Source organism: Megalobrama amblycephala, linkage group LG19 (genome assembly GCF_018812025.1).
Source record: "Megalobrama amblycephala isolate DHTTF-2021 linkage group LG19, ASM1881202v1, whole genome shotgun sequence".
NCBI classification, from domain to species: Eukaryota; Metazoa; Chordata; class Actinopteri; order Cypriniformes; family Xenocyprididae; genus Megalobrama; species Megalobrama amblycephala.
Window position 1 is genome coordinate 40,188,865 of NC_063062.1, and position 26,926 is coordinate 40,215,790.

Consider the following 26,926-nt stretch of genomic DNA (forward strand, 5'->3'; position numbering starts at 1 on the left):
GATTATTTTTTCCATATTATACGGGTCATTAGGAACACACACACACACACACACACACACACAGCACCTCCTCCATATGCTGCTTTCATTACAGACGTGTCAGATCTTGTCTAGTGTGTTATTCAAAGACAATAAATGGAGTAAACAAATGCACTTTTCTCTTTCTCTCTCTATTAATGCAGCTTTCCTGGATGTAATCTTGTCCAAGTGCAGCCATCCGGTGACAGCAAATCTATTCTAGTGAACATCCCACTCGTTTACAAGAGAAGCGGATCCATATCATAACAGAGAGAGCATGAATCTGTCTGGACCCTAATACAGCTATATTCATGAACCAAAATATGTTATACTAAGTTATTAAAGTGCCCCTATTATGCTATTTTAAAGGGAGTCTCCTACATTAAGTTTACATGCATCCAAGGTCAAAAACACTTTAATTTTCTCATAATATCCACTGCAGCATCAGCTCTTTTCTCTCAGTGTCTGAAACGCTTCGATCAGAGATTCGGTCTCTCTAAACCCCGCCTTTCTGAGAGCTGCTCTGCTGTGATTGGTCAGAAACCAAACGCTCATTATCTTATCTGAATCCCAGCTCTTGATTCACAGTGATACGAACAGTAACGATGGCGTCGGTTTTACCGTATCAGTCTCATCAAAGTGGATTTGCTTTGGTCTTCTCGATATGAACAGTCTCAGATACAACTACAGTGATTGAGGGCGGGGCAAAGAGACGCTGTTCAGCCAATGAACACCAGAGGTGGGCATTATGCAAATTAGTTCCAAACCTACATAGATTCAGCAGGAAGTGAGACTGAATTACTGATGACTCGCTTCAGTTCAGAATCGATTCTTTCTTTCAGGAGACAAAAACTCCATTTATCTGATCTCTGAAACAGAGCTTTTACAGTCACAAACAGCTTTATTACACACCACATGAAAGATAATATGTGAAAAAGCAGAAAAGAGGCACTTTAAAACACTAAGGATCCACAATATTAAAAATCTTGCATAGACCAATCATTATTTTCATGGTTGATAACCGACAAATGGCTGATAATAATATAATACAATATTTCAACTAAAAAATCATGCACCAAAAAATGCAATCATTTTAAATGGTAAAAGTGAATGTACAGTATGAAAAACAGACATTTAACAGTCTTATTAAATGATTGATTAGCATTTTTAAAGATTAATTTAAATGAGTGTTCAATGCTGACAAAGGTGATCTATATGTAAACATACAGGAAATGAGCATGCACAATTAAATATTCTATATATACAGTGATAGGGATGTACGATATATTGGCCACAATATCGGTATCGGCCGATATATGTTCATTTTTAATGTTATCATTATTGGCCCAATAAAAAAAATTGTCCGATATATTAAAGCCGATAAATAATGGATTATTTCCTTTAGCTGAGACATTTCAGATGTGCACTGTTTGCATTGAAGGTTTTGAATTGCTTGAAATATATCGGCCAATTATTTGCTTTCAAATATAAAGAATTATCGGTTATCGGTATCGGCCAAAATGTTCATATCGCCGCATCCCTATCGACAGATAAAGATCAATTAAAATATATTGCACCATTATAATGTGTCTCCCAATAAAGGCCATTGCACACTGAGTCCAAAATTTTCGCATGCATTTTTTCGTATTCGTAATCCTAAAAATTCGAGACCTTGCACACTTAGTCCGATGCGTATTAATGAATGCGTTGCGAAAAAAAACAAAACAAAACAATACAAAATGAAGTCTTCAAGCAGTAAGCATGATTTAGTTGTCCTCTTTCTCCTTAAAAAGAGGAAATATTGGGTCCATCCAATTTCAAGATTGCATAGAGAGAAGGGAGAATTCACCTCATCAAGGAGCTGCATTATTATCCGAGCGTTTCAAAGTTTACTTCAGGATGTCAGATGCTCAGTTTGATGCTTTGCTACTGGCACAATCTGTCTTTATATTCGGTCTCTTTGTATTCCTCACGTTGTTTGTCATTCAGTGCTGCTGTTTTGTGCTGTAGGCAACGTGGATCAACTTGTCAGATGGCATTCTGGATTTTTGCGTTCGCATACGTTGGCTCTGAATTGTCAAAACGTCTCTCAAAATGCATGCCACGGATGCGAAAAATGCAGAAAATCGAACCTGATCCGAATATTTTTTTGACGGACAAAGGTTTCGGAGGCAGTGTGCAAACGCGATTTAAATAACGTGAGGTCGAATTTATTTTTTAACGTGCGAAAGTTTCACATGCGAATTTCGGACTCAGTGTGCAAAGGCCTTAAAGCACACAAAAACAACACTGAAGGACAGTTTAATGTACTGCAAAGAATCACATTGTACATCTACAGTACAGTGCAAATAATCAAGGTTCTGTGTGGTACTTGTTTTGTTATTAGCATAGCTTGTAATGACATGGTGACTATATTAGAACTTCATTAGAAAGAGACATGACTGCGCACATCTGTGTGTTTATTCATTCGTGGCAACATTAGCCACAGTTTCTTTGCATCTCGACTCCTCCCAGTGACCAGTTCTGTATGTGAATCGACTCCACTGCACCAGTTAATTAAAAACACGACAGAGTGAGTCCGTGAGCACTGGGAGTTTGTTGTGGAAGAAATGAGACGTCGCTGTCACTTAAGCCCCGAGCTGTGTCTCTTTATTAATGAAACACGGAACAAATCCCTTCATTTTGCTTTCTGTGCATCTTCTCCCTGTCGGTGTGCTGACAGAAACAGAGCTCGGCACGACACACAATCCAAAACAAACACCAGACACAAACAGAACCGCTCCCGGAGGCCGGACGGATGCGAACGCACAGTGAAACTCAAAGCAAACACACTTGTGATTCATTTGGCATCGGCTGCTCTCAACGCTTGACAGGAGAACGAGCAAAACTGCCAGCGCATCTAGAATAAAGCTGGCAGCTTGTTGACCGCCCTGTCAGGCCGCCGTGCGTTTTACGAGACGATAAACGGACTCAAGCTCTCGGTTATGAACTCGCCCTTGTCTTTGACTCCAGAGGGGAATCATTTAACAAACTTCTAGGAGAGAGAAATAAACATTAAAGAGGACCTATAATGCTTGATGTTGTTTTTGTGCTCTACTAGAGCAGGTTTTCATGCTTGAATGTTGATTATTTTCCTCATATTCTCCATTGTTGCAGCTCCTCTCTTCCCAGTCTGTCAGTAACGCTCTGTTTAGTTCCTGTCTCTATGAAGCCCCTCCTTCTGAAAAGCACAATGTGCTCTGATTGGCCGGCTGGAGCAGTGTGTTGTGATTGGTGTTTGGGAAATGCCCCGCCCCTTACCATAACCACCAGTTTCAACAGACTACTAACTAACTCAACCAGGCCCCGCCCCTTTATTCTGCGCATGAATTATTTAAATGAGGAATATTCTGACGTGTTTATTCCCGGAAGAAAACTAGAAGAAGACTACACTGGAGGCGTTTCAGGGAGAAACATTGACACTGATAAAGAGAAGAACTCCCACTGGAGGGACTCTGGAAACCTTTTTCATGCTCAAACAGCAGCATTACACACTAAAGAAAGATGATGCATAATAGGTGAGAATCTCGAGCCAGCAGAATAACGCTCTTCTGAGAACGATGAGCATTGCTCACCAACGGCGTGATATGATGGCAATTGACAGAGCCGCCATTATCCGTTGGCTTTTTGCTGAATTGTCCCGATCTAGAGAGTGAGAGTGAGGTCAGCCTTTTTGACAGCTAATATAATAACTTCCTCCACAGCGGGTGAAGTAAAGGCCTGCCAGCAGCCTGATTAAAGAGCTAATTCTCATTCGGCTCTGCAGATTAGCGTGTAATTGTTTTGGGAGAGGGAAGCTTCGTCTCTCGTCCCCCGTAGGAAGGCAGAGAAGTGAATTCGCACAGGTCGCACACATTCGCTGACACTCAGATAAGATGAATTGTGTATCGCAGCTCTTCCATGCTGAAGGTGAAGTCGGTTAAGAGGCTGTAACGCTTCTTGCGTTAAGCCAGAAAGCATTTGCTGGCGTCTTTTGAAAAGCGCTCGCCCTGTGGTAATGCAGCATATTGTGAGGATTAGTGCATTTTACAGCCTTGGCAAAATCCCTCATGCTAAATGACTGTGTTGGTAAACAGGAGCTCTGGAGGAGGAGGTGATGTTTTGTCTTCATTTCAGGGTGTTTTCACACTTTGCTCCAATTTTGGCTTGTACTGTATGTGAAAACTCGAAATGTACTGAACCGAGACTATCTAAGGAAGTAGTTGAACAGAAGTTTGCATACATTTTTGCATATTCAAACACACAAAATGAACTTTAAACGTTAAAGCTTAAATGAAACTAACTGAGAGGTGGGAGGTGATATTGATGGTTTGCTTTAGGTACGCTATGCTTATATTGTGCATTGCTTTATATCCATAACCACATGAAGCCAAATGAATTTGTCCATTACAGGTTCCCACAAAAGATCATTTAAAGTCATTGTTGTGTTAACTGAGAAAAACATCAAATAGACATTCAAATATCTTTAGAATTTTTTTATTTTTATTTCATTCAACATAGAATTTATTACATTTAAACTTTGGGCTTGAACAGCCATGAGGGTGAGTAAATGATGACTGATTTTTCATTTTTGGGTGAACTATACCTTTAATGGGTTTTTTATGAATATGGAAATATTAAATATGATTTAATGAAATGATACTCTAAATAGGAAACTAAAACTACCAGTAGGTGGTGGTAAATGTAGACAATATTGTGTCTAAAATATATCACAACATTAACTTCTTATTTATAGAATTATTGTATAATATCAGTTTCACATTTGCACTTGTGCTATTCGGGACAGAAATATCACTCGTGTGATATTGCGGCCGTTACTCACGTGATATTGTGTTTGTTACTCGTGTGATATTACGTTCGTTACTCGTGTGATATTGTGCTTGTTACTCGTGTGATATTGTGTTCGTTACTCGTGTGATATTGTGCTTGTTACTCGTGTGATATTGTGTTCGTTACTCGTGTGATATTGTGCTTGTTACTCATGTGATATTGTGTTTGTTACTCGTGTGATATTGTGCCTGTGACTTGTGTGATATTGTGCTTGTTACTCTTGTGATATTGTGTTTGTTACTTGTGTGATATTGTGCTTGTTACTCTTGTGATATTGTGTTTGTTACTTGTGTGATATTGTGCTTGTTACTCTTGTGATATTGTGTTTGTTACTTGTGTGATATTGTGCTCGTTACTCGTGTGATATTGTGCTTGTTACTCTTGTGATATTGTGCTCGTTACTCGTGTGATATTGTGTTTGTTACTCGTGTGATATTGTGCTCGTTACTCGTGTGATATTGTGCTCGTTACTCGTGTGATATTGTGTTTGTTACTCGTGTGATATTGTGTTTGTTACTCGTGTGATATTACGCTCGTTACTCGTGTGATATTGTGCCTGTGACTTGTGTGATATTGTGCCTGTGACTTGTGTGATATTGTGCTTGTTACTCGTGTGATATTGTGTTTGTTACTCGTGTGATATTACGCTCGTTACTCGTGTGATATTGTGCCGGTGACTTGTGTGATATTGTGCTTGTTACTCGTGTGATATTGTGCCTGTGACTTGTGTGATATTGTGCTTGTTACTCTTGTGATATTGTGTTTGTTACTCGTGTGATATTACGCTCGTTACTCGTGTGATATTGTGCCGGTGACTTGTGTGATATTGTGCTTGTTACTCGTGTGATATTGTGCCTGTGACTTGTGTGATATTGTGCTTGTTACTCTTGTGATATTGTGTTTGTTACTCGTGTGATATTGTTCTCGTTACTCGTGTGATATTGTGTTTGTTACTCGTGTGATATTGTGTTTGTTACTCGTGTGATATTACGTTCGTTACTCGTGTGATATTGTGCCTGTGACTTGTGTGATATTGTGCTTGTTACTCTTGTGATATTGTGCTTGTTACTCGTGTGATATTGTGCCTGTGACTCGTGTGATATTGTGCTCGTTACTCTTGTGATATTGTGCTCGTTACTCGTGTGATATTGTGTTTGTTATTCGTGTGATATTGTGTGTGATATTGTGTTTGTTACTCGTGTGATATTGTGCTCGTTACTCTTGTGATATTGTGTGTGATATTGTGTTTGTTACTCGTGTGATATTGTGTTTGTTACTCGTGTGATATTACGTTCGTTACTCGTGTGATATTGTGCTCGTTACTCGTGTGATATTGTGTTTGTTACTCGTGTGATATTACGCTCGTTACTCGTGTGATATTGTGTTTGTTACTCGTGTGATATTACGCTCGTTACTCATGTGATATTGTGTTTGTTACTCGTGTGATATTGTGTTTGTTACTCGTGTGATATTGTGTTTGTTACTCGTGTGATATTACGTTCGTTACTCGTGTGATATTGTGCCTGTGACTTGTGTGATATTGTGCTTGTTACTCGTGTGATATTGTGCTCGTTACTCGTGTGATATTGTGCTTGTTACTCGTGTGATATTGTGCTTGTTACTCGTGTGATATTGTGTTTGTTACTCGTGTGATATTGTGCTCGTTACTCGTGTGATATTGTGCTTGTTACTCGTGTGATATTGTGTGATATTGTGCTTGTTACTCGTGTGATATTGTGCTCGTTACTCGTGTGATAGTGTGCTTGTTACTCGTGTGATATTGTGCTCGTTACTCGTGTGATATTGTGCTCTTTACTCGTGTGACATTGTGCTCGTTACTCGTGTGATATTGTGTTCGTTACTCGTGTGATATTGTGCCTGTGACTTGTGTGATATTGTGCTTGTTACTCGTGTGATATTGTGCTCGTTACTCGTGTGATATTGTGCTTGTTACTCGTGTGATATTGTGCTTGTTACTCGTGTGATATTGTGTTCGTTACTCGTGTGATATTGTGCTCGTTACTCGTGTGATATTGTGCTTGTTACTCGTGTGATATTGTGCTCGTTACTCGTGTGATATTGTGCTTGTTACTCGTGTGATATTGTGCTTGTTACTCGTGTGATATTGTGTTCGTTACTCGTGTGATATTGTGCTCGTTACTCGTGTGATATTGTGCTTGTTACTCGTGTGATATTGTGTGATATTGTGCTTGTTACTCGTGTGATATTGTGCTCGTTACTCGTGTGATATTGTGCTTGTTACTCGTGTGATATTGTGCTCGTTACTCGTGTGATATTGTGCTCTTTACTCGTGTGATATTGTGCTCGTTACTCGTGTGATATTGTGTTCGTTACTCGTGTGATATTGTGCCTGTGACTTGTGTGATATTGTGCTTGTTACTCGTGTGATATTGTGCTCGTTACTCGTGTGATATTGTGCTTGTTACTCGTGTGATATTGTGCTTGTTACTCGTGTGATATTGTGTTCGTTACTCGTGTGATATTGTGCTCGTTACTCGTGTGATATTGTGCTTGTTACTCGTGTGATATTGTGTGATATTGTGCTTGTTACTCGTGTGATATTGTGCTCGTTACTCGTGTGATATTGTGCTTGTTACTCGTGTGATATTGTGCTCGTTACTCGTGTGATATTGTGCTCTTTACTCGTGTGATATTGTGCTCGTTACTCGTGTGATATTGTGTTCGTTACTCGTGTGATATTGTGCTTGTTACTCGTGTGATATTGTGTGATATTGTGCTTGTTACTCGTGTGATATTGTGCTTGTTACTCGTGTGATATTGTGTGATATTGTGCTCGTTACTCGTGTAATATTGTGCTTGTTACTCGTGTGATATTGTGCTCGTTACTCGTGTGATATTGTGCTCGTTACTCGTGTGATATTGTGCTCGTTACTCGTGTGATATTGTGCTCGTTACTCGTGTGATATTGTGCTCTTTACTCGTGTGATATTGTGCTCGTTACTCGTGTGATATTGTGTTCGTTACTCGTGTGATATTGTGTTCGTTACTCGTGTGATATTGTGCTTGTTACTCGTGTGATATTGTGTGATATTGTGCTTGTTACTCGTGTGATATTGTGCTTGTTACTCGTGTGATATTGTGTGATATTGTGCTCGTTACTCGTGTGATATTGTGCTTGTTACTCGTGTGATATTGTGTGATATTGTGCTCGTTACTCGTGTGATATTGTGCTCGTTACTCGTGTGATATTGTGCTCGTTACTCGTGTGATATTGTGCTCGTTACTCGTGTGATATTGTGCTCGTTACTCGTGTGATATTGTGTTCGTTACTCGTGTGATATTGTGCTCGTTACTCGTGTGATATTGTGTTCGTTACTCGTGTGATATTGTGCTCGTTACTCGTGTGATATTGTGCTCGTTACTCGTGTGATATTGTGCTCGTTACTCGTGTGATATTGTGTTTGTTACTCGTGTGATATTGTGCTCGTTACTCGTGTGATATTGTGCTCGTTACTCGTGTGATATTGTGTTTGTTACTCGTGTGATATTGTGCTCGTTACTCGTGTGATATTGTGCTTGTTACTCGTGTGATATTGTGTGATATTGTGCTCGTTACTCATGTGATATTGTGCTCGTTACTCGTGTGATATTGTGCTCGTTACTCGTGTGATATTGTGCTCGTTACTCGTGTGATATTGTGTTCGTTACTCTTGTGATATTGTGCTCGTTACTCGTGTGATATTGTGTTTGTTATTCGTGTGATATTGTGTGTGATATTGTGTTTGTTACTCGTGTGATATTGTGCTCGTTACTCTTGTGATATTGTGCTCGTTACTCGTGTGATATTGTGTTTGTAACTCGTGTGATATTGTGTTTGTTACTCGTGTGATATTACGTTCGTTACTCGTGTGATATTGTGCTCGTTACTCGTGTGATATTGTGTTTGTTACTCGTGTGATATTACGCTCGTTACTCGTGTGATATTGTGCTTGTTACTCGTGTGATATTGTGCTTGTTACTCGTGTGATATTGTGTTTGTTACTCGTGTGATATTGTGTTTGTTACTCGTGTGATATTACGTTCGTTACTCGTGTGATATTGTGCCTGTGACTCGTGTGATATTGTGCTTGTTACTCGTGTGATATTGTGCTCGTTACTCGTGTGATATTGTGCTTGTTACTCGTGTGATATTGTGCTTGTTACTCGTGTGATATTGTGCTCGTTACTCGTGTGATATTGTGCTTGTTACTCGTGTGATATTGTGCTTGTTACTCGTGTGATATTGTGTTCGTTACTCGTGTGATATTGTGCTCGTTACTCGTGTGATATTGTGCTCGTTACTCGTGTGATATTACGCTCGTTACTTGTATGATATTACGCTCGTTACTCGTGTGATATTGTGCTTGTTACTCTTGTGATATTGTGCTCGTTACTCGTGTGATATTGTGTTTGTTACTCGTGTGATATCACGCTCGTTACTCGTGTGATATTGTGCTTGTTACTCGTGTGATATTGTGCTTGTTACTCGTGTGATATTGTGTTCGTTACTCGTGTGATATTGTGCTTGTTACTCGTGTGATATTGTGCTCGTTACTCGTGTGATATTGTGTGATATTGTGCTTGTTACTCGTGTGATATTGTGCTTGTTACTCGTGTGATATTGTGTGATATTGTGCTTGTTACTCGTGTGATATTGTGCTCGTTACTCGTGTGATATTGTGCTTGTTACTCGTGTGATATTGTGCTCGTTACTCGTGTGATATTGTGCTCTTTACTCGTGTGATATTGTGCTCGTTACTCGTGTGATATTGTGTTCGTTACTCGTGTGATATTGTGTTCGTTACTCGTGTGATATTGTGTTTGTTACTTGTGTGATATTGTGCTTGTTACTCGTGTGATATTGTGCTCGTTACTCGTGTGATATTGTGTTTGTTACTCGTGTGATATTGTGCTTGTTACTCGTGTGATATTGTGCTTGTTACTCGTGTGATATTGTGTTTGTTACTCGTGTGATATTGTGTTTGTTACTCGTGTGATATTGTGTTTGTTACTCGTGTGATATTGTGTTTGTTACTCGTGTGATATTGTGCTCGTTACTCGTGTGATATTGTGCTTGTTACTCGTGTGATATTGTGTTTGTTACTCGTGTGATATTGTGTTTGTTACTCGTGTGATATTGTGCTCGTTACTCGTGTGATATTGTGCTTGTTACTCGTGTGATATTGTGCTCGTTACTCGTGTGATATTGTGCTTGTTACTCGTGTGATATTGTGTTCGTTACTCGTGTGATATTGTGCTCTTTACTCGTGTGATATTGTGCTCGTTACTCGTGTGATATTGTGTTCGTTACTCGTGTGATATTGTGTTCGTTACTCGTGTGATATTGTGCTTGTTACTCGTGTGATATTGTGTTTGTTACTCGTGTGATATTGTGCTTGTTACTCGTGTGATATTGTGCTCGTTACTCGTGTGATATTGTGCTCGTTACTCGTGTGATATTGTGCTCGTTACTCGTGTGATATTGTGTTCGTTACTCGTGTGATATTGTGCTTGTTACTCGTGTGATATTGTGCTTGTTACTCGTGTGATATTGTGCTTGTTACTCTTGTGATATTGTGTTCGTTACTCGTGTGATATTGTGCTTGTTACTCTTGTGATATTGTGCTCGTTACTCGTGTGATATTGTGCTCGTTACTCGTGTGATATTGTGTTTGTTACTCGTGTGATATTGTGCTTGTTACTCGTGTGATATTGTGTTTGTTACTCGTGTGATATTGTGTTTGTTACTCGTGTGATATTGTGCTCGTTACTCGTGTGATATTGTGTTTGTTACTTGTGTGATATTGTGCTCGTTACTCGTGTGATATTGTGCTTGTTACTCTTGTGATATTGTGCTTGTTACTCATGTGATATTGTGTTTGTTACTCGTGTGATATTGTGCTCGTTACTCGTGTGATATTGTGCTTGTTACTCGTGTGATATTGTGTGATATTGTGCTTGTTACTCGTGTGATATTGTGCTTGTTACTCGTGTGATATTGTGTGATATTGTGCTCGTTACTCGTGTGATATTGTGCTTGTTACTCGTGTGATATTGTGTGATATTGTGCTCGTTACTCGTGTGATATTGTGCTCGTTACTCGTGTGATATTGTGTTCGTTACTCGTGTGATATTGTGCTCGTTACTCGTGTGATATTGTGTTTGTTACTCGTGTGATATTGTGCTCGTTACTCGTGTGATATTGTGCTCGTTACTCGTGTGATATTGTGCTCGTTACTCGTGTGATATTGTGTTTGTTACTCGTGTGATATTGTGCTCGTTACTCGTGTGATATTGTGCTTGTTACTCGTGTGATATTGTGTGATATTGTGCTCGTTACTCATGTGATATTGTGCTTGTTACTCGTGTGATATTGTGCTTGTTACTCGTGTGATATTGTGCTCGTTACTCGTGTGATATTGTGCTCGTTACTCGTGTGATATTGTGTTCGTTACTCGTGTGATATTGTGTTTGTTACTCGTGTGATATTGTGCTCGTTACTCGTGTGATATTGTGTTTGTTACTCGTGTGATATTGTGCTCGTTACTCGTGTGATATTGTGTTCGTTACTCGTGTGATATTGTGTTTGTTACTCGTGTGATATTGTGCTCGTTACTCGTGTGATATTGTGCTTGTTACTCTTGTGATATTGTGCTCGTTACTTGTGTGATATTGTGTTTGTTACTCGTGTGATATTGTGCTTGTTACTCGCATTTTTGCCCTGATTTCTTGAATTTTAGGGTCATTCTAACTGCATTCTCCATCACACAATGAGTTGTTGCCCTGCTTCATGTTCATCACCAATCAAATTTATGAAATGTAAGATGAACTATGCAGGTCTGTTGCGGGGTGGATGTGTTAAATCCGTTAATAACGCGTTACTTTTTCCCCCATAACTAATTAATTAAATTAACATGTTAAATCAACAGCCCTAATATATATGTACACACATATATATGGTTCATTTGAAGATGTAAAAACCATCTCAGAATCATGAAGTAGGAACAGTGGGATCATGAGGACTCTACAGCATCATTTGTGTTTGCCATTAGTCTCAAAAAGAGATGATTTTATGATTGCAAAGGCGCAACAACACCAATTACGACACCGATTACACACTGCTCCTGTGATAGACACACTTCTGCACTCTCTCACAGCTCATTTTACCAAATTACAACGAATGAGATACTCAAGCAACTTTCTATCACCAAATAATAGCCAATTTAATAAAAATGGGAGAAGTGTTGCAATATTACAAGCACCAGCCTCAGATTAATATTCATGCACGACACACACACACACACACAGCTTTGAACTTTGGCTGAGCTCACCAATCTGCCACGGCTCTGAGTTGATGAGTTAGTGTTACGCAGTGTGTCTATTCCATGTCCTTTCCTTGAACCGCCACCAAAATTGGGGGAACAGTGTTCAAAAAAGCTGCCTCAATTTCCCACAATTCCCCTGGGCAGAGCTCAGGCAGGCTGGCCGGGTTTATCTCATGTTCCAGTGCCCTGATTTAAGAGCAATCGCACAGCAGAGACGCTACAGGGTTGGTTCATCCAGAACCAGGCCGCAGTAAACAGCACAATGGATTGATTTCATTTCACACTTTTATCATCGCAAACCTAATTAAGGCATCAAGACAGAAAAAAGGACCATTTAGACACGATCAAGCTTTAGGCAGGATGAAGCCGAGCGCTCTAACAGATTCCACGATAAGACAAATCCAATATGAAATATTAAACTCCCAGGGCCTGATGTACTGAAGCGTTTAGCACTGTGCTGAGACGACATAAGTGACAAGGTTAGCGTTAATAGTATCCGACAGCGCCGGTCGTATCTGAAACTCTCAAAAATACCATCAAGCATCCGTACAGATGTTGCACTGACTCAATAACATCCACAATCCTCTGCAGGAATCAGTCTGCCAAGGCTTTTTAAGCCTCAAATTCAATCTAAAAGCGACTTTGAGGAGTGTTCGTTCTCTAAAAGAGTCTCTTGATCGGCTTCTGGATCATGCTGCCGGCAAATTGTATGCATATTTAAAACTGGGGGGTGTGAGGTAATTATACAGTATGTATAGCTGTGGAAATGTGTGTTGCCTACGCCTCAGGCGCAATTAGAAAAGTCAAGCACCTTTTCGAAAAGCTCACAGCAGTTTCTGTGGCATTTCAGCGCTGCCATCTGTGATAAATAAGTCGATAAATGTTGTTAGAGTGTGAGCGGGAACAGATTTCTCCACACTGCTGGATGTGTCTGACAGAAGAGATACAAAGGTCAAGATTCACTGAAATCTTTTTAATGTCAGCATGAAAGAGAAGTTACACTAGTCTTTTCTTCTCTATAGTGCCGTATATCAGAGTGAAATGCTTCTGGAACAAGAACAAATGTAGGGCGGGGCTTGATTTTGTCTGTGGGGAATTGATTGGATGGTTGTGGTTTGCTATTGGTGGATCTCATGTGAGTGACAGGTTGCCCCGCCCTCATCAGAGAAGAGAAGAGATGCTGCAAGAGGAAGATATTCTGATTCAAGATTACCAGAACATGAATTTAACACAATGATGATGTGCACCGATAAATCATTTAGAATAAAAACTGCAACGTTCCATAAAAAAAAACGAGAAATGTTAATATTTTATTTCATGGTGACTTTAATAATAATGTTAAGAAAAAAAAGATAAGAACATCACTTGGGAATAAGATATTCGTAACTTGATTCTTAGGTTAGACAATAAGAAGATAGAAGTTAAGGATGAAACTTAAGGATGTTTCATGAATCTTGCCACAGGTGTGTGTGTGTGTGTGTGTGTGTGTGTGTGTGTGTGTGTGTGTGTGTGTGTGTGTGTGTGTGACAGAGAGAGAGAGAGAGAGAGAGAGAGATTGCTCTGAAGAAGTTGAGGTGGGAGAACTCTGTTTGAATGTATGTTTATGTGTGTATATGTGAGGTCATAAACGTGTGTGTGTGTGTGTGTGAAGATAAGCCCTCTGGCATTTCTGTCTCTGAAGTGGCGCCTTTGAGCTCCATGAAAGCGCCATGAGGCCGTGTGTGTGTGTGTGTGTGACTCATGACAGAAGACTGTTATCACACCACAGCAGCAGCATGAGAATAAGACGGAGGTCAGCGTCAGACATCAGGACTGTGTGAGACTGATGCGTTTGAGACTGACAACTGCATTAAATAACGTGACAGATCAGGAGCGCACTGAATACAGTCTGTGGACACGTTTACACAGTATACTGCGCTTATACGGTCACATTCACATGGTGACGACACATTTCATAAGCAAACTGATGGTTTTTTATTTTCAGGCTGTGTAAATGGAATTGTGCTACCTTCACATCAGGTCATGTGATCTGCAGTTTTCATGTGTGCTTTCAGTAACATGAGCTGTGTGTGATCTGAAGACTTTATATCCAAACTCGGTATTAACAGACCATTTCAAAGGGAAGAAAATGTCTAAAAGAAAAGTGAACAATTACAGAATTTGACCTTTTTACTAAATTTACCCATTCAGCAGATACTTTTATCCAAAGCAATTTACAAAATAGGAACAAAAGCAATTTGTCAAAAATCCAACAGAATTCATAAAAAACAACGTCTGGTCTAGACAACTAATAGTGTGCAGAAAAACATACACTGTCAACATATTACAAAATAAATGTTCAGATAAAGATATAATCAGTTATTTGGTAGTATAGTATAGTGTTAGTGTAGTGTAGTGTAATATAGTGTACTATATAGTATAATATATAGTATAGCGCAGTACATAGTACAGTATAGTATAGTATAGTATAGTATAGTATAGTATAGTATAGTATAGTGTAGTGTAGTACAGTGTAGTGTAGTACAGTACAGTATAGTATAGTATAGTATAGTATAGTATAGTATAGTATAGTATAGTACAGTATAGTATAGTGCAGTATAGTGCAGTATAGTTCATAGTATGTAATGCAGTAATATGGTGTAATATAGTATAGCATAGTGTGGTATAGTGTAATATAGTATAGCATATAGTTATAGTATAGTATAGTGTAATATAGTATAGTACAGTATAGTATAGTATAATATAGTATCGTATATTATTGTATAGTATAGCATAGTTTAGTATATAGAATATTATAGTATAGTATATAGTGTTAGTACAGTATAGTATATAGTACAGTATATAATATAGTATAGTGCAATATAGTATAGCATTGTGTAATATAGTATAATATAGTATAGTGTAGTATAGTATAGTATATAGTGTTAGTACAGTATAGTATATAGTGTTAGCACAGTATAGTGTATAGTATAGTATAGTATAGTAAACAGTGTAATATATAGTATAGAACAGTGCAGCGCATAGTATAGTATGGTATAGTATAGTACAGTATATTATAGTATAATATAGTATATTGTAATATAGTATAGTACAGTTAGTATAGTAGTATATAGTATAGTAGTGTAATGTAGTATAGCATAATATAATACAGTTTATAGTATAGTATAGCATAGTGTAGTATAGTATAGTGTAGTATTAGTATTGTGACAATACAAATGAAATTTTTAACTGTCTTTATATTATCACAATAAATATGTTCCTCGCACAGTATGATTCTTTACACATTAAAATATTTATATTTTAAAAAGTGGGTCATTATATTTGTTGGCCCTTGAGATAAAAAAAAATGTGCATTTGTCATCTTCTCTAGTTTGCTTCCAAATCAAGTTGTCTAATAAACCTAATAAACATTGTATATTACGAATATTGTTGGTCTTTTGACAATTGCTTTTGTTCCTCATTTGTAAGTCACTGGATAGTCACCTTTTGTCAACACTCACTGTATTTGTACACTCTTAGAAAAAAATGGAGGTTCTTGACTCAATTTTAAAGAACCCTTCATGCCAAAAAGGCTTTATATGAGGAGAAATGTCTTAAATGATTGCATAATACTTTCATGTTTGATGGGTTATTTCAATTTCTTCTAGTGATGAAGTATGATTACAAGCTGTTTAATTGTAACACACTTTCCAGAAAACACTGTGTGTGCATTTTAGTTTCACCTTGTGGGTTTATCTTTAAAGACAATCAGCCACACACACACACACACTCATTCTTTAAAGTGTCGCTGCATTTGCACTCATCAATCGCTCTGCCTGTGTGTGCTGATGTGTGTGAGGCGGCAGCAGATAACCAGGTGACTAATTAGGTGACACACAAGTGCACAACCCTGCAGTGACCGACACTAGCACATATCAGGCTCACGGATAAACGCACGAGTGAATATAACACACACACGTGCACACACAGCGCGCGCTTTAATGAATAAACCCGGCGGTAAATAAATATCAAGAGCTGTACGCATTGCAGTGAATCAAATCCACTGCAGCGTAATGTTGTGTGTTTCGTCAGACCAAACAGAGATTGATGACATAGAAATGTATATAAGCCGCAGAGCTCAGTAATAACCAAAGCACTCATCGCAATATTTTTGCCGTCCGGTCGGTGTCTCCTGAAGTCACTTCCAAGTGCATTTATCCTAATCAAGCATTTGCATTTTACAAGCTGACAGACAAACTCGGTATGCAAATAAGACCAATTCTGGCACGCAAAAATGGCAGGAAATATGAGCGGTGAATATTACATTATTCATGCAATAATGAAAACGAGCGAAATGCAAATACAATGTAAAACTCTTCAACAGACACTGACCCAGATGCCTCTAAAATCCGCCGATAACACAAAGCCTCCATTTATGGAAAGACTCTAATGAGTGTTTCTCTCATGTCATGACCTCACGATGACCTTTCGACCTCTGGAATCAGGGGTCGAGCGTTGAGACGGGCTCCAGACCACCGAGCAGACGTCTCAAGGGTTCTGCTATGATTGACGTGCCTTGAAGATTTCTTTTTGAACATTTTTCTGAAATGGGAGCATTAAGAGGTCCAAGGGAAGCCAGCCAGAGGCCTTGCGACTCATTTCCGATTTCTCTGCTTCCTGACGGAAAACAGCGTCAAAGCATGCTTTATCTACGTTGAAGCGGATTGGAGAGAGGAATAAGCAGCAGAAAAACTAGGACAAAGACATGAAGGAAATAATAAAGTCTTTGAAAGCTGTCTGACTGACAACAAAGAACTTTGATTTCCTCTCAAAGAAGGAGATGATTTGCCTTGATCCTCATCTCAGAATGAATTAGAGCGATTATCACAGCTAAAACACATCTAAACTAAAGACACATTAATGCATGAAACACAAGAATATTTCATATTAAATGCAGCTTGTGCTTAATCCACAGCATCCGAGATCAGTTACCATATTCATCTGTTTAAGGTGGGACTACTTTTCTGAGCGGATGAATTTCCAATGTAATGGTCATGATGTGAACTCAAAGATTGACCAGACTAATTATGCTTTTTTGTCACACCAGTTTTGTTTTTACCCCAGTTTATTTGTATACATATATACATATATATATATATATATATATATATATATATATATATATATATATATATATATATATATATATATATATATATATATATATATATATATATATATATATATACACACACTTTTTATTTCAGTTTTATTTCTTTTAGTGCATCAAAGTTAAAATAAAAGAAACTAGCTGAAATAAATAAGTTTAAGTTTTTATTTTTTATATTTTTTTCAGTTATGTGTATACATACATATACATATACATATATATATATATATATATATATATATATATATATATATATATATATATATATATATATATATATATATATATATATAAAATTTTAGTATATATATTTTAGTGTGTGTATTAATAAAAACATTTTAAAAATAAAACATTTATTTAATAATTAAACGTATCTTACAAATTTCCATAATTCTCATAAGTTTAAGTTATTTTTATCATTGACTTTTCCACAATTTAAAAATCCTTTACATTTCCAGCTTTTCCATCACCATTAAAAACCTTATAACGTACATTTTTTAACAATACTTTTAATTTTTTTTTTTTTTTTTTTTTTTTTTTTTTTAGTGTGTATTTTCAAGTTCCAGTGAAAGTATTCCACGTTGTGAATTTTTTTGAACTGATGGACAGTAAAATGAATCTCTGTTGTAATCAGTATCCGTGGCAAAAGCTTAAGCTCTATATTTAACCCAGAATATTCCTTTTAAAGGAAAGAGAAACCATAAGAATAATTTCCACCCTGGCCTGTGAGGAAGATAATCAATAAACTCCCATGAAGCTAATGCAGCCATAAATCCATGAAGACAGAGAGAGAAAGAGAGAGAGCCCTTCTGCCGCAGTACCTGTGGAGGATCTAGAGATGTGTGAATCTCTTCCACTCGCTCCTCTGCTCGCGTCCTCATGACTAATGCAGTCATAACAAAGCAGTGCTGTTCCACACACACACACACACACACAGAGGACAAAGAAGGAAACACCTTTCAAGAACTGATGCACAAAAATATATCAGGCCAATATTCTTTTCTTATTATATATCATTTGTCAAAAAAAAAAAAAAAAACCCTCTGTTGAACAGCCGTGTTTAGTTATGCCTGAGTTAGCCATGAGATCCTAAGCCAAACCTGCAGCAGACACACCATCACCTGCTTCAGCCGTCAGTGACACACACACCTCCAGACCCATCCGCAGGTGAGCGGCGAACAGAGAGGGAAATCATGCACACACACACACACACACACACACACACGTCGGTTTACAGTCAGCCGGAGAGTCAGGGACTGGAAATGATCTGTTCCTGAAGTCTTGACAGAGGAACTAAGTTGTTAGCATTCAGAGAGAGAGAGAGAGAGAAAGAACCGCAAGCAGGAAATCTCCCAGCATTCCCATGAACAGGTGGATACAGCAACTCATATTAAAATGAGCCTATTGTACACATTCACACTGATTTGCAATGAAAATGTTTGAGCAATTGTGCTTCAACCTATTCAGTGTTGCTTCAGTATGACTGAGATACTATTATTGTTTTTATTTATATTTTTGATCAGTTTTTATTTGTATATTTTCTGTTTTCCTTTCAATTTTAGTTAAGGTTTTAGTCATTTTGTTGTGATTTTTTGTCAATAACTTTTATTTTAGTTTATTTTTAGTTATTTTAGCACATCAACTTTTAAAACTAAATTAAAATAAGAAATGTTGCCTTGGCAATTAGCTGAAATAAAATAATTTTACACCTACGATAACATTGAGCATGCTGAACGTCTCCGAACACTGCAAAAATCATAACATGAGTCTTTTTAAAAACAGAATTCAATGTTCAATTGTTTTTCCAGTCTCTGACAATTACATGCATGTGAATATAAGGAACAAAAAGTGCGGTGTGACGCCGCTTGCAGCATTTTACGAAATATTTCACTACAAAATGCCACTCAGGGATTCGAATGAATCATGTCCAATGGTGAGTCAAATGAATCATCTAAACAAACCGATTCACCAAATTGAATCTGACCTTCAGGCACTACAACATTGGGAAAAAAATTAACTCATTGCACTCATTGCAGAGGTTCCTTACTGGCACTGATGATTCCATGAAGATCCTTTAACATCCACTGTATCTTTCCCATTAAAATGTTTTCCAAACTAAGGGCGTTTTCACACCTGTAGATCGTTTGCTTTGTTCCGAAACAGAGACTTAATTTGTTACAATGTTGCATTTTCTTCTTAGTTTGGTTCACTTTCACAAGGCAGCATTTCAAAGCGTACCAAAATGTGTTTATGCCCTCTTATTGGTCAAAGTTTCCTCTGCGTCATCCATCAAGATGGACTGACACGTTTGCTCTGCGAGCTTATTGTGGCTTTATCTGTAGCTGTCGTGACACACCAAACACTTTTGGTGCGGATCTGAGTGCAATTGCCATGTTCATATATGCCTAAATGAAACGAACTAAAGGGAGAAAATGCACCAGGTTCTTTTAAGAACTGTTCAATGAACGCTTCTTTGAGGAACCAAAAATGCTTCTTCAACGGCATCACTGTGAAAACCCCCTTGTGGAAGCTTTATTTTTAAGAGTGTAGTGGAAAAGCTACAGCATTTTGCCGACAGACAAATGCAGTCAAGTTAGTAGCATCACTACTTTTAGTTAGTAACTTCCCAACATTGCCCACCTCAACCACCACATGACCAGTTATATCTGAGAAAGTGACTGTTCAGTATTTTGAATCACTTTAAAGGAATTCATTGGTAAAACGAAATCACACACAGAATGAATCAAACGGGCCGAACCTGCGAAGGCTTTAGATATGCGGTCTTTCTTCCACTCCCAGGGCTGATCGTACTCCTCCGGCGGCCTCTCGTCGTCCTGCGGTAATCTGCTCTCGCGGGAACACAGGCCAGATCCGTCCGGATCTCCTCCGTTCTCCTCCGGCTCGTACGGAGTGTCGTATAGAGGTAGCTGCCGAACCGGACCGTCTTTAGGAGCACGACCACCTCGAATTTCTGCCACATGAAGAGAGGAGAAGACTGTGTTAGGATCATTGCATGGGTTACTAGAAACAATTTTCTATGAATCGATTGACACATTTTCAGGCAAATTCCAGCATTTCTTTTGACAAAGTTTCCTGTCATTTAGCTGCAGGGTGCCCATTTCAGACCGTTTCATTATACATTCCAGTTTTTTTCATGTTAAGTGCTTAAAAGCTTCAGTCCAATGAACCAAAACAAGCTCAAAGCACCTAAACATGCAGTGTTTAACAGTGAGACCTGCAGCGTTCAGAGGAACCAGCTATGAAACGCCCCGGGAGTCTCATCTGAACACAACACAGACCAGCTGGAGATCGGCCTGAGATCAGCCTGACTTTATCCAGCAACACTGGGAACAAATGAGTGTGTGTTTCAGAAGAAAATGATTTGTTTCAGGGCTGCAGCTAACGATGATTTTGACCAAGTGAATAATGCAGGATGTTGATTATGTTTGTTGATTAAAAATAAGTGTTATTTCTTTTATTTTGCCTGATACGCTACTACACATTATGTGCGAAAAGGTTTAACCAAAAGCACAGACTATCTGGATAACATGTAGTAATTATATTATATTTACAGCCAATTACAGCAGTTCCTTTACAGTCACTGCTCTCATAAAAACACAACTACTCGTTTACAGGTAGAGCTCTAAACATAGATTTAACGTTCAACAAAATGAGAATTTAACACAGTAAAGTCAGAATTATCTGCTCCTAATCTATTGTGTTTTCCGTATGCAGTGCACAGATGTGATTAATCAATAATCAAAATAGTTATTGGTTTCATTATTGATTTTATCATTTAGTTGTGCACGGCATGCAGGTGTGATTAATTGATAATCCAATTAGTTGTTGACTATTTTCATTACCGATTTTATCGATTAGTAGTGCACAGCATTTAGATGCGATTAATCGATAATCCAATTAGTTGTTGACTATTTTCATTATCGATTTTATCAATTAGTTGTACACGGCATTTAGATGTGATTAATCTATAATCCAATTAGTTGTCGATTATTTTTGTTATCATTTTTATCGATTACTTGTTCACAGCATTTAGATGCGATTAATCAATAATCAAATTAGCTGCTGATTGTTTTTATTATTGATTTTATCATTTAGTTGTGCACAGCATGCATGTGCGATTAATTGCTAAACAAATTAGTTCCTGATTATTTTCATTGTTGATTTTATTGTTTAGTTGTGCACAGCATTTAGATGTGATTGATCGATAATCAAATGAGTTTACTTTCATTATCGATTTTATCTATTAGATGTGATTAATTGATAATCAAATTTGTTTTTGATTTACATTATTTATTTTATCAATTAGTAGTGCACGGCATTTAGATGCGATTAATCGATTATCAAATTGATTGTCAATTATTTTCATTACTGATTTTATCGTTTAGCTGTGCACGGCATGCAGGTGTGATTAATCGATAATCCAATTAGTTGTCGATTATTTTCGTTATCAATTTTATCGATTACTTGTTCACAGCATTTAGATGCAATTAATCAATAATCAAATTAGCTGCTGATTGTTTTTATTATTGATTTTATCATTTAGTTGTGCACAGCATTTAGATGCGATTGATCGATAATCAAATTAGTTTACTTTCATTATCGATTTTATCTATTAGATGTGATTAATTGATAATCAAATTTGTTTTTGATTTACATTATTGATTTTATCGTTTAGTTGTGCACGGCATGCAGGTGTGATTAATTGATAATCCAATTAGTTGTTGACTATTTTCATTATCGATTTTATCAATTAGTAGTGCACAGCATTTAGATGTGATTAATCGATTATCAAATCGATTGTCAATTATTTTCATTACTGATTTTATCGTTTAGTTGTGCACGGCATGCAGGTGTGATTAATCGATAATCCAATTAGTTGTTGACTATTTTCATTATCGATTTTATCTATTAGATATGATTAATTGCTAAATTTGTTTTTGATTTACATTATTGATTTTATAGTTTATTTGTTGCACAGCACGCAGGTGCAATTAATTGATAATCAAATTAGTTGTTTATTTTCATTTTGTTTTATTTGTTTAGTTGTGCACAACATTTAGATGCGATTAATCAACAATCAAATTGGTCGTTGAATACTTTCATTATCAATTTTATCGATTAGTTGTGCACAGTATGCAGGTGCGATTAATCGATAATCAAATTGGTTGTCAATCATTACCAATTTTATTGATTAGTTGTTGGAGCCCTAATTTGTTTAATGAACACTGGCCAGCCTCCATACTCTAAAAATTCTGCTGTATCACAATTCTATAAACCACAGAACGATAAACAGAGTTAGTCACGCAGCCGTCAAAACCGTCACTCCGTCCTAAACCTCCAGGGGTCACTGGAAACTGGACTCCATATATCTGCTATCCTTCACTACAAAACACAGAAATCATAGTGTCAGTCCAGTGTGCAGCTTTGATCAACAGATAGCAGTTTCTCAGTCCCTCTCTCTAAAACCGCTGGCATTCCCCCTCTCTCTCTCTCCTTCTCTGGGGTGGCATGAAGCTGTTAGCAGCCGGTCCTAATGGTATGGTATAATGTAGAGACGCTCATGGAATGAAATATAACACCACACCGCTGCATAATTGCCTCTCTGCTCAAGGGAGCTCTTGCGGAAAAACGAGAAAAGTGTAGAGACTACAGAGAGAGAGAGAGATCTTCATATAAGCCTCGCTCCTTTCATTATACTCTTAAGTAGTGATACGACAAGATTTTGGCGACCAAACAACAATTTTCAGTTTTGGCTGAAATAGCTTTGGAGGGCAAAATCATTGATCGAAACAATAATCTCTGACGGCGTGTTTTGACTGTGTCAGTGTCTATTTCTTGCACACAACGTGAATAAACTACAACATGTCAGCTGTGTGGACACTAGCGCTGGGTCGACGATATCGATTTCTTGTTTTCAATCAATACCGATATGGATTCTTAAATCTCAAGATCAGTCTTTCAGTCTATGCCGTTTTCTGCTTCACTAAACATTACTTGAAGCACCTGTCATCCAATAATCACGATAATCTTTGTGCTTTATTACTTTTGATATGAAACAAAATCTCACCTTTCAAATACTGTCAGTTTTATAATGAAATTCACACATTAAATGTAGTTTACTACTAGTTACAGCACCAAATAAACATGAATGAACATCAGAAGGTACAGTAGTGGCCAAAAATGATGTCCTGCCTATGAAAAATTGACATCTTCAGCCTTAATTCGTATTAAGAATTTATAAGATTTTGTAAGCATAATGTGTAGTTGTGTTTGGAGTCAATGGTTTTATTTGTGATAATAATGCAATGACACATGACAAATTGTGAGGAGAAACAATTCTTTTATCAAAAAGTTGGTATAAAAATGTGCAACTCAGTTTTTGAGTTAGTATTAAATCAATTATTAATCTATTTTCAATATCAGCTAAATTAAAACTTTCGGTTTCTGCAAAACTAATTTCATTGCATCACTAACTGTTCATGCATGTGCAGCTATAAGACATTTTACAACCAAATTTGACTTTGAAAACACCAACAATGTACAAAAGAAGCAGCAAAAACAGCATGCATTAGCAGAGTAAAGGTCAGAGAGGCTTAAATAAGCACCGGCCAGATTGAAGAGCAGGAGTGTGTCTTAAGAACTCAAAGGTTTACATGATCTCATGCAGACACGGCTGAAACTCTCCTTTTCACACTTCCTGCCTCCCAGCACCCGTCTGGGCATGTTACTGCTGTTTGGGCAAATGGGTGTATCTGCCGGAGATCGTAACGGTAATTACCGGGATCCAGCGGAACCGAATCCAGTCATGGTGCTTGTGCCCTTTCAGCCTTCACGTCTGCAACAGTTCAGGGATCAAAGGTCAAACGGCACCGCAGCATTCACACACATGCACACATGTTGGCCACCCACTGTCTGTGTGTGAGAGGAGGCTGGGTGGTCTGATGAATCAAAGCTCAACACTGACCTTCATCCTGAAGATCCCAGACCTCAAAACCACTCACACATCAAACACTGCTCCTAAACATGAACGTTATGTAATGATCCTCTTATCAACACAAACCTGCTCTTGAGATGGATATATAATGTTACATTAGAGGTTCACTGGTGAGGATTCGGATTCATCCAAGTGTATAGAATCATTTGAATCTGTTCACCAAAAAGATTTCTTTACCAATTTATCCAGTGACCCTTCCTACCTCTCTTTCTTCCTCATTTGTGGGACGGACGGACAGACAGATAGATAATGGAAGCTTGTTTCTGCCATGAAATAATAATAAAAAAGGTAATTGCGACCTCTCTCACAAGTCTGATTTTTTCTCTCAGAATTGAGATATAAACACAATTGTGAATTATAAAGTCAGAATTGCGTGATATATACTCGCAATTGCGAGAAAAAAAAACTATTTTATAACTCAATTCTGACTTTATATCTCGCAATTCTGACTTTATAATTCACAATTCTGACTTTATAACTAGTAATTCTGACTTTATAACTCGCAATTCTGACTTTATAATTCGCAATTCTGACTTTATATCTCACAATTCTGAGTTTATAACTAGTAATTCTGACTTTATAACACACAATTCTGACTTTATAACTAGTAATTCTGACTTTATAACTAGTAATTCTGACTTTATAACACACAATTCTGACTTTATAATTCACAATTCTGACTTTATAACTAGTAATTCTGACTTTATAACTCGCAATTCTGACTTTATATCTCGCAATTCTGACTTTATAACACACAATTCTGACTTTATAACTCGCAATTCTGACTTTATATCTTGCAATTCTGACTTTATAACTAGTAATTCTGACTTTATAATTCGCAATTCTGACTATAACACACAATTCTGACTTTATATCTTGCAATTCTGACTTTATATCTTGCAATTCTGACTTTATAACTAGTAATTCTGACTTTATAATTCGCAATTCTGACTATAACACACAATTCTGACTTTATAACACAATTCTGACTTTATATCTTGCAATTCTGACTTTATAACTAGTAATTCTGACTTTATAACTCGCAATTCTGACTTTATAACTAGTAATTCTGACTTTATAACTAGTAATTCTGACTTTATAACTCGCAATTCTGACTTTATAATTCGCAATTCTGACTTTATATCTCGCAATTCTGACTTTATAACTAGTAATTCTGACTTTATAACTCGCAATTCTGACTTTATAACTAGTAATTCTGACTTTATAACTAGTAATTCTGACTTTATAACTCGCAATTCTGACTTTATAATTCGCAATTCTGACTTTATATCTCGCAATTCTGACTTTATAACACAATTGCAATTCTGATTTTTTTCACAGAATTATGAGATTTAACCTCGCAAATGTGAGATATAAAGTCAGAATTGCGTGATAAAAACTCACAATACTGAGAAAAAGTCAGAATTGCGAGATTACAAAGTCACAATTACCTTTTCTGTTTTTTTTTGTGGCAGAAACAAGCTTCCATGATTGATTGACAGACAGACAGAGATGGATAGAGAGAGATAGTTTGCACAACCATCATCACTCATATTTTCTTCAGGAGACGTGGAGCTGTAATCACTGCCGCAGGGCTGTTTTCTGGCTCTGATTCCGTGTCGATGAAACCCCTGAGTGAAAAATCCTGTTCGCCAGACTAACTTTCACACACTGACGACATCAAAAATTTGGATTCAAGTCACACTTTATTCAGCTGTAACTACATGCTCCAGGTTTTACATTACATGTCAGCAGTCTGCACTTCCTCTTTATCATCCCTCCAGATTCACGCTTCCTCACCTCTCCGTTACCTCCGGCTCATATGGAAACAACTTAATCCCCTAAGAGCCAGAAATAAGATGTTACTGGCTGGAAATTTTAAAAAACCTGCTTTATGTCAGCCAAGTCCTCCGGCACATGAATACAGCAGTGCGTGTGTGTGTGTGTGGATTTGGATTAAATCATCACATTAGCTCAAACTCTGCAACAGGTCACCTCTGCTCTCCTCACCTTTACATTCATCTGAATACATTATTATTACTGTAAAGCCCAAATGTACCTGAGATGACACTGCATCATATTAGTACTGGATTGATTTGCAACAGTTGGCAAAAAGAAGTGTATTTGTGCGACGGATTTAACTTATAAGACATGATTTATGCTTGTTGTAATATAATCTATAAACTGATTACCTGAAGTGGCATTCTTTTTCTTTTCCTTGAAATGTAATAAAACACAGGTCAGGCTCACGCCGCAAAATGGTTATTAAAGCAGCATAAATAATGATGACAGCAATCTGTATCTCTTAGTCTCAAACAAATGGCAGATATATGGATGAAAAAGTACATTAGAGCTTATTATTAAAAGGCTAAACAGTTAATCATACTGTACTGTTGTGCTAAAAACAGAATGCACTACATATAAATGAATATATACAGTATGTCCAAAACCTAACCCTATCCACACTTGATCATCCTATCAATACTACAGAGAGGAATTGTGAAGGCTTGAAAGAAAGTGAGAGCTTCC

At 37.5% G+C, this 26,926-nt stretch overlaps 1 protein-coding gene across 3 annotated transcripts in view; it reads right to left on the reverse strand.

Moving 5' to 3' along the window:
* Positions 1–26,926, reverse strand: part of zgc:158464 (uncharacterized protein LOC791139 homolog) — a 129,137-nt gene that overhangs the window by 26,698 nt on the left and 75,513 nt on the right. For 2 of the 3 annotated variants that reach the window (XM_048168493.1, XM_048168490.1), the window contains exon 3: positions 20,141–20,353. In XM_048168493.1, coding sequence (XP_048024450.1) covers positions 20,141–20,353 — 213 coding nt within the window. Of the gene's footprint in view, positions 1–18,203; positions 18,291–20,140; positions 20,354–26,926 lie in introns of all 3 variants that reach the window. The other variant, XM_048168492.1, reaches the window with a different exon arrangement.